General features: G+C 40.3%; 1 protein-coding gene across 1 annotated transcript in view; it reads right to left on the minus strand.

Moving 5' to 3' along the window:
• Positions 1-9,472, minus strand: part of IBTK (inhibitor of Bruton tyrosine kinase) — a 72,850-nt gene that overhangs the window by 24,656 nt on the left and 38,722 nt on the right. Inside the window, exons 24-27 of the mRNA XM_018569573.1 lie at positions 6,940-7,088; positions 2,932-3,095; positions 1,823-1,915; positions 398-541 (exon numbers count right to left, since the gene is read on the minus strand). Of these exons, the coding sequence (XP_018425075.1) occupies positions 398-541; positions 1,823-1,915; positions 2,932-3,095; positions 6,940-7,088 (550 nt within the window). The remainder of the gene's footprint in view (positions 1-397; positions 542-1,822; positions 1,916-2,931; positions 3,096-6,939; positions 7,089-9,472) is intronic.

The raw sequence follows: 9,472 nt of genomic DNA on the forward strand, positions 1-9,472 counted from the left end.
GGGGCGCACGTCACGAGACCTCATACAAGCGATCCGCCGGCTCAATAGCCGGCGGATCGCTTGTATATTAACAGGCATCGCTGCCTGTTTTCAAATAGCGGGCATTTCGCGCTCGCGCGCGCCCCAATCGGGCGGATGTAACAGGACATGTATACACGCCCAGTTACATCCAAGAAGCTCCAGGCCGGCCGTGTATACACAACGGGAGGTAGTTAATGACAAATATAAAAATATATTTTTACAAGCCAAGATGTGTGACACATGTTGGGAAAAGATAAAAGAAACCACCCACCTTGGAATTACTTGATTAAAAATACAAGCAGTAGCTACAAATCACAATCAATTACATTGAGGCAGCAAGTCTAAAAAGGAACATTTTATTTGAAGGTGTACTAACCATGTTTTTGGTGTGCTCTTGCTATTTGTAACTGTAGCACTCTTAACTGTACTTTCTGTGCTGCCAATCTCTTTAGAAGACATTGCCATCATTTTCCGCTGCTTCTGAGACAGCTTTGTACCATGAATGCTAGGCTTTTGTACCCTGTAAAATAATTATAAGGCTTTAAAAATGACAACCTTGTTAGTCTTGAGATTTAGTAAAACAGTAATTTGTAGGAGGAATATTACACACACCCGTTATTTCTGTCTTTGTGTTAAAGCTAAACGCTAGACGAACCGCTAAACGAACCGTTAAAATAATATACAGAAACTCATTCATGCCATAGTATTTTACATTTTCTTTACTGACTCTTGTAAACCATACACATTTGCCAGACAGAAATGCAATGATCTGTTTTCCCTCAAAGTATACAGTGATATCTACACTGGAGTTGAGCAATATAGCCCGATTTAGAACCTGCTCCAACCGTGACTAGAGTTCCAACATCAGACAAACATTTTTCTTTTGAGTGTTTAATAAAGTAGGAATGTGTTTTTTCTTTCTGTCTATGTCCCCTTTGGGGAGATTTCTTATCACTTCCTGTCTTCGTAACCACAAAGAAAGTGAAAGAACAAATGAGGAAAATGACTGCAATAAAAACCTTGCATGGGTCAAAATCATCCTCAGACATTTCCTGTCCTGGTGGACAATTGTGACTACCCGATTAAGACACAGAAGCACACACAAAAAACTGAGAGTTCTACTATCATATTCAAAAGAAAAAACATTTTGGCCAGGGCAGGGCTTTAAGATAATTGAGTTAGAGGGCATCACATTAGGCCTGTGCCTGCCACCATTGACAGCTTCAACATGCTTGACTGCCTGGGGGCATGAGGACCCAATAAACAAGGATTTATTCCCCAAAAAGAACCAACAACCACCTGAAATTGCACTAAGGTTTTGTTGTATTGGCAGCTTTCATGCAAATAGTGCTTGGCAGAATTATCATTCAACTTTCCAAGTTTAAAAGGAGAAGTATTGGGAGAGTAAAATATACTCTTCCCAATACCTAGAGCCGGTGTGGGACACTACAGCTGTCACACGTCGGCACTATAGCTCGAGAGATGAATGAACGTGTGACTGCCGACGCTCAGTCACTGCTCCCCACAGGGATGCCCCCCCTTTCCATTTCCCCAGCACTCACTAGAGGGACAGACAGGGGAGGAAAAGAGCACAGCTGGCTCTTAAGAGCCAGCTGTCAATAAGGCAGTAACCCACTATATGCTGACTTTGGGTCACAGGAATACATTAGTGAATGTACTCCTGTGCCCTAAAAGAGAAGTAATGCCAAAAAAAAGGTCTGACTTTAGTTCTCTTTTAAGACACTGCAATCTATGGTGAGCAAGTATAACATGAAAAAAACTTTAAAGATTATGAACACACCCTGTACTCAGTTTTGGTGTAGCTCCAAATTTTTGACTATTTTCCTCTATCTCCATGATTTTTCTGAGATCCATAGCAGGAGGACTGATGGGACTGTAATATAAGTGAAAAAAAAACACAATAAATCCAATATAGAGTATGAACATTTGATGGCACAGCATGAGGCATTGTTACATGCTTATCCTAATCAACCACATTATTGGACTGGACATTTGATCTATTTCAACACTGGAAATATTAGGCATAGTGTGAAAATGGCTGTGCTACATATGCAATGAGGATAACCAACATAGAAAATCTATCTACTTGGAAACTGAGCTGCCAGATGGAGTCAGAGAGCATATGAGGACATATTCAAGTTTCATTCATTCAAATCAGTGCAGTGTGTTTACCATTCATTCATAAGAAAGGCGTGCTTTGCTGGAAAATGAACCAAAGATGTAGCAGGATTTTGTTTTTTAACAACCCACACTAACGCACACATGCTACGTTAACACCAGGGCTGGACAAATCCCAGGAAGCCAATGCTCTTTAAAATTTACAGCTAGCACCTAACTTATGAGTTTTTAGTTGCTCTTTAGTTTTCTCTAGTTGCTGTCTATGAAGCTGACAGCCAAAAAAATCCTGCAGGCTCCTGGACTGGGCAGACTGCCTCCTGAATTCCATATTCATTTGTTCACCCCTGTTTTTCACTATAAATGTACTGCATTCTACCTACTATGTCTTTGATGTGATAAATGTCAATACATAGAATGCATGTAAAGCGCGCTGCTAAGACATCAAATGATTAACATAAGACTGATTTCCAGATCAGTAAACAAATTAGAGGTGTGCCCAGTCCAAATGCCCAAGCTTGGGTTTATCTGGCCACTTGTCTTGTACACATGTGCCGTGCCAGGGCTAATAGTAAAGCAGACCTGTGTATTTTTCTGATGATAAAAAAAACAAAACATCTGCACATTGGTTGACATGTAGATATTATTCTAATCTAATTGAAAGGTGCTCTGCTAATTAGAGAACATGTATTTATCATTCTTCAATCCTATAACCAGCCAAACATTAGAATGATGTTTCAGTAAAACATGGATACAACTTGTGCATACATGTACCTGAAAGACACAGTGACCCAGTTTGGAGAAGTGGTAGGTGCAGGCTTGCTGTTTGGAATCGCCTTCGGAGAAGAAGTTGTGAGTTTTGGCACATTTTTAGCAGCTGGCCCACTTACTGGCGGTGGGGAGATGCTGGTGCTAATATTGCAAACTTTATTTTTTGCCTACAGTAAAAAAAGAAATTCCAATGACAAAAATGCATTACCTTTACATACTACACATTCAACATAATTTTACATTCGTAGATGGTCATCTCCTAATTACCCTGCAGTGCAATGTATGATCTCATGTGATCACTAGGTAAACCAGTCAAAGTATTTGCCCTGAAAACTATTTTGCTGGAGCATTTGTTACGTCACATGGTGACAGAGAAGAAAAACCCTAATGCATTTCGATGCTTTATAATGTAAAAGCTGTATTATACCTCTTTAGCAAATGGAGAAAATATTTAATATCCTAACAAGGTGGGGAGAACCAGACAGAATTATTAGCCTCCCGCATGCTTGCATCCCCCTTAAAAAATGCTCCACACCCCCGGGCCCGCCTGGCCCAATAATTACAACTTATACTGTGCATGCCTATGGTAACCCATACGCTGAGCAACCACTGGAGCAGCTGATATCCATGAAATGGAAAAATTGTTGGAACGTGGAAAGTTAAGCACTGTACCAAGCTGTCTGCACTCGAGGGTAGGTAAGGGGGCAGTTGGCATTTATTAATGGACTACCTAACCAAAGGTGAAGTTGTCTTTTAACAATATGCTAATGCACGTGTGTAGTATACACTGATATACAGTAATATATACATATAATCATATTTAACCCCAAGTCATTTTTTTTCTTTACAATGGGGACCTTCCTCACCACTAGATTATTAGATGTTACAACAATAATGCTGACCTGGCATATGGTATGGACCTATCCTAATATTTTGGAGTCAGACATTTATATATTTTTTTTTAAAGGCCCTATTGACTGTGTCCCTCTATGACCTAATGACTGTCCTGGGTTGAGTCTCTTTGATATATTGAATGAACATTTTACATTATATAATAACTATAAAAACTATGTAGATTCATCCCCTCTATTTGTTAATATTCAGCTGGGGGGGAGGGACACCTGTTCACATGAAAGCTGTCACTCAGTTGAGATTTCCCAACACTTCCTGTTATTCTCTGGGACAGGAAGTCTCCCCAATGGGACAAAGGCAGAAAAAACTGCAAGGGGTTTAAACCTTTCACCACTCTATACAAAAAGTTTTGGCTACACATAAACTAGGGGGTCCATTTATAAACAATTTGCAAGGCAGTTCACCCAGCAAATACAGGTGAAACTCGAATAATTAGAATATCGTGCAAAAGTAATTGCAGTAATTGCTGCAAAAGGGGCCCAAACCAAGTACTGAGTACATATGCATGCTTGTACTTTTCAGAGGTCCGATATTGTTCTATGTACAATCCTTCTTTTATTGATTTCATGTAATAATCTACTTTTTTGAGGTTGTGGATTTGGGGTTCTTGGGGTTTTCATGAGCTGTAAGCCATAATCATCACAATTATGACAAATCACGGCTTGAATGATCTTGCTTTGCATGTAATGAGTCTATCTCATATATTAGTTTCACCTTTTAAAGTTACATTAGTGAAATAAATGAACTTTGCACGATATTCTAATTATTCGAGTTTCACCTGTATATGTGAATGTTTAGTTCTTATGTTTTTGCTTTACAAGTGCAATGAAATTCCGAATGTTTTAAAGTAATATCAAATTATGGCCACTAGATGGAGCAAAAGGAGCAGAGGCAATAAGTATATACTCTCTCTTTCCCCCTCTCCCTCCTCCCTCCCTCTCCCTCCCTCCTCCCTCCATCCCTCCCTCTTCCCTCCCTCTTCCCTCCCTCTTCCCTCCCTCTTCCTCCCTCTTCCTCCCTCTTCCTCCCTCCCTCTGTATCTGGCAAATTTACCCTATCAATGACCAAAATTATTTTTCAGATGTAAAAGTTTGTCTGCAAGTTAATTTGCATCTTACTTTACCAAACCATTATTTTTTTTCTTTCTTAAGCAAAATAGAGATTTTACATGGTACCATACATCAGTAAATTGGTGTTCAGATTTTTATTTATGGAAAAATGTGCAATACTTGAATTATTTAGCTCAGAATGCCATAAAGACGCACTGCACAGCAGGACCAAGCAAAAAAAAAACAAAAGCAATGCCGTACACATGACATAGATCAACATAGATCAAGAAATAATAATCGTTGCATCTCCCATTTTACTGCAAAATATGTGTTTTTCTAGCATTGTTATTTACACATCTGGCTAGCTGTATTGGCATTCATGAGTTCTAATGGTCTTTCCAGCCTCAGTGGGAAATGTCTGATTATGCAAAAAAATTCCCCCAAATATAGTACAATTTATTTAGACATCCTCTGTTATAGGACAATTTCCATTCAAAGGCTAAGAATTAGGGTTCATCCAAGTGCAATGGTATTATTCTGGTCAGGAGGATAAATAAATGTATATATATTTGGGTTTGTTTATAAACTAGCCCGAGGGCCCTATCCCCCGTGAATATCTGTGAACATTTTGTGCGGTTATATTTGTTATGTTAGTTCAGGGATGTCAAAACTCCAGCCCTCCAGATGTGGTGAAACTACAAATCCCATGATGCTTCTCTCTCCGGTAGTCATGTCTGTGGCTGTGAGAATCTTGCAAAACCTCATGGGATTCGTAGTTCTACCACAGCTGGAGGACCGCAGTTTGGACATCCCTGTGTTAGTTGTTTCTTTACCAGGCAAGGCAATGTTTTATGTAGTGCCACATTATGACCACTACATGGTGCTGAGAAGCATACAATATACTTATTTCCTCTGCTCCTTTAGCTCCATCTATTGGCCATAATGCAATATTACTTCAAAACATTTGAAATTTCATTGCACTTGTAAAGAATTAAAAAAACTAGAGAACATTCATAGATATTTGCTGGGTGAACAGCCTTGAAAATTGTTTATAAAAGGACCTCCTAGTTTATGTAAAGCCAAAACTTTTTGGATAAAGTGGGGAAAGGTTAAAACCCCTTACAAGTTTTTCTTCCTTTGTCCCACTGGAGTGACTTTCTGCCCCAGAGAATTAACAGGAAGTGTTGGGAAACCTCAAGTGAGTGATCCTATAGAGAACTATGGCCAAAGAAGGTTGGGCCATGGTTCTCTTTTAGGTAATCTTTATTTTCCGCTATTGAAGCGGTTTATACATTGGCCGAAAAAGCTCAAGACTTCACCTCGACTGCTAGAGTACAGGTATTATGGAATCATCATATCATGCATACAGGCCCAATATGACAACACCTTCTACCCTAGCACAAAACTTTTAAGAACTCAAAATCTAGAAACCCTATAACCACCTTTCTCTGTCAATACCTGCAACAGGAGTATCTTTTCTTTGGTTAAGCATAGTTTCCAAAAATTACTGGCGTTTCTATGAGTCTATTAAAAGGAGAACTATGAGGTGAGTGCTTTTCACTCATCCTCCTAGTTCTAGCCGACCTGTGACAATGAGACTGTCACAGGTCGGCTCAGTAGATCGGGAAGTGAGCGAACACATACCGGCGTTTGCTCACTTCTCGATCTTGTCACGGCAGAGAGCCGTGACAGGGGGAGGGGCTGGATTCCCCCCTCCCCGATCCTCCAGCGCTGACTGGCGGAACGGACGGGGGAGGGTACAGCTGGCTCTCACGCAGAGCCAGCTGTCACTCACGCAGCTGGGCGGATCCAGACATAATTGTCGGGATCCGTTTCAGCTGCGGTGTCTCAGTATACCGCGAGTGGTAGCTCGCGGTATACTGAGCTTAGGGTGACGGGAGGACGCTAGTTTGTGTCCTCTCGTTACCCCTAGGAACTATGGGGAAAAGCCCTAACCCCTTAACACCAGCCTAAAGTTAATAAAATACACCAATGCGGTGTAGAAAAAGGAGATCTAAATCTTCATGGTGACCAAAAAATCTTAACATACCTCCTTTTTCTCAGGACTGAATGCGGCAGTAAAATCAGGTGACTGCAAATCTCTTGGGCTACTTGCTCCTGCAAAGCTTCCTTCAGAATCTGAAGTCAGCAAGTCCTGCAGTGACTCAACAGAATTGTTTTTCTCTGATTTGAACAGTCCTGTAAAAGATGTTGAAAGGGAAACTCTGTAGCATGATGTATATCAATGATGTGATACCCCATACAATAACCATACAACTGATTCAACAGCTACATAACTTTCTACAAGAAGGTATAATGCAAGGTACAATTCAAGTTAAAGAGAAACTCGGGGGAAAAAACTTTTCTTAAACCTTGCAGTGGGGCTATCTCTGAACTGAAAGGGTTAAGTGCTCATTTTGGTCTAGGTGCAAGAATAACAAAGTTATAATCACCTGACCCTCGGAGCAGGCTGTCTGTTAGAGCTCTCCCTGCAGCCTGTCTTCTCCTCTACTGCAGCGATGGAGTGTCCCTTGGCATCCTCACATACATGTATAAGATGTGATGACTTATGGGACCTTAGACCACTGCAGTGGAGGGAAAGGCTGGAAAGACCGGGCAAAGGTTCGGGTAAGTATAATTTTTTTTCATTTGAGCATCTAGATGAAAATGAGCACTTAACCCTTTCAGAGCTGGGGTAGTCCCACTGCAAGGGTTAAGAAACGTTTTGCCCCAAGTTTTTCTTTTAAAACATAAACATATGCATTCCACTGTTTCACGTTTTTACCACAAGTGCCAGCAGATATGTGTAAAAAGCTCTGTGCCGCCAAAAACTTTATATAGTTATTGTATTATGACATTTTTTAAATGCTGCGCATACATAAAGTAAACTTGTTACAAATCTAGGCAATTTAAACTGAGCATAGGATGAAAATATGCATAAGCAGGAGTTACCCGACCCAGTTACCCAGGATCTCTGTTGGACCGAGAGGCTCCCTATTACATTAAAGAAATGAGAGAGGTGGGCACGAAAGACATGGCAGACCTTGACTCCTAAAGGAATGGTAAAGACTAGAGGTGCACTGAAATGGAGATTTTAAAACCAAAACGAAATTAAAAAAAATGTCAGGCCGAATCCGAAAATGTTTTTTATTTTAATTTTTTCACATTAGGGAAATATTAGGGGTCTAAACAGACCCTTGTTATTTCCCTTTTAAAATAGAAAGACACAACTTCCTCAATCTCTTTTTCTGTATCCCCTTTTATCAATGAACAGGAATCCTCTGTACTGAGTGTTCCTGTTCATTGATAACATGAGGACAGAGTATGATTACTATAACATTGATAGGAGCCTGAGCGGTGTGGGAGGAGATGCCGTCTGCTCACAGCGCTCTCCTCCCGCATCGCTCGGCCGGCTATCACAGTTTCTCTGGGGATGCGCCGATGTATCGGCAGGACAATGGCACTTTCGGCATTATAGCATCGGCATTGTAATATGAATACATATTATAGTTGTTTTTGATAATGCAATAAAAGCTTATTGAAAAAAAATCTCTTTTATGTAGCAAGTGTTTGTGTCTCATTCCCTGCTGCTTGATGTAATACAATCTTGATTTCTCAAGACTGCATATCCCATCATGCATTGCTTCCAGTAAGCAATGATGATGTTACATTGTGGGAAGTTCAGATGTTGTACATCCTATGAGCATCGTCAATAAGTAAGTTTACAAACTTCTACTTCAATATGGTTATTAGGAGTGGGATAGAACTCATGGAAACTCAATCTAGAAATATATATTTATTCTTAGATTTTGACCATAGATACCCTTAAAAGAAAACATTGAGAACTGCAATACATCTTTGAGATGCTTTTAACTAAAGAGAACCTCTGCTTATGCATTTTTTACCATCATAAGCTAAACTTTGAATTACCAGTTTAATGACAGGTCTACTTTAAAGGAGAACTATGGGGTCAGTGTTTTTCCCCATAGTTCTCCTTAGGGTAACGGGAGGACACAAACTAGCGTCCTCCCGTTACCCTAAGCTCAGTATACCGCGAGCTATAGCTCGCGGTATACTGAGACGCAGCAGCCGGAGCGGATCCCGACACATTTGAATGCATTACCCAAGTTTCAATATCTGGCAATGGTCACATAACATGTTTAAAAAGTTTTTATTTGAGCCACAGAGTTCTCAAATCTTTACTTTTAAAGTCTGTCAACTCTTACAAATGACTTCTCTTTTTGCTCCCTTTTACTGTGCTGTGTATTTGTAGGGTATTGCAGACGGTATGTGTTCGCTCACTTCCCGATCAATAGAGCCGACCTGTGACTGTTTCATTGTCACACATCAGCTCCAACTATGAGGATGAGTGTAAATCACTTACCTCATAGTTCTCCTTTAAGGATGTTGTTTTTTTTTTTTACTGACACTCTAGGCTTGATAAACTGTTGCGCTAATCTTAATATCATGCAACATAAACATTTGCAACTGCCGGCATTTTATTCTAAAGGGTTCCTGCTTTCAGGAAATATAAAACAAATTGGGGGGGCGGGGGGGGGGGGTGGGGGGGTTTTAGGAATTTC

Source organism: Nanorana parkeri, unplaced genomic scaffold (assembly GCF_000935625.1).
Source record: "Nanorana parkeri isolate BGI_ZX_2015 unplaced genomic scaffold, ASM93562v1 scaffold1360, whole genome shotgun sequence".
Classification (NCBI taxonomy): Eukaryota; Metazoa; Chordata; class Amphibia; order Anura; family Dicroglossidae; genus Nanorana; species Nanorana parkeri.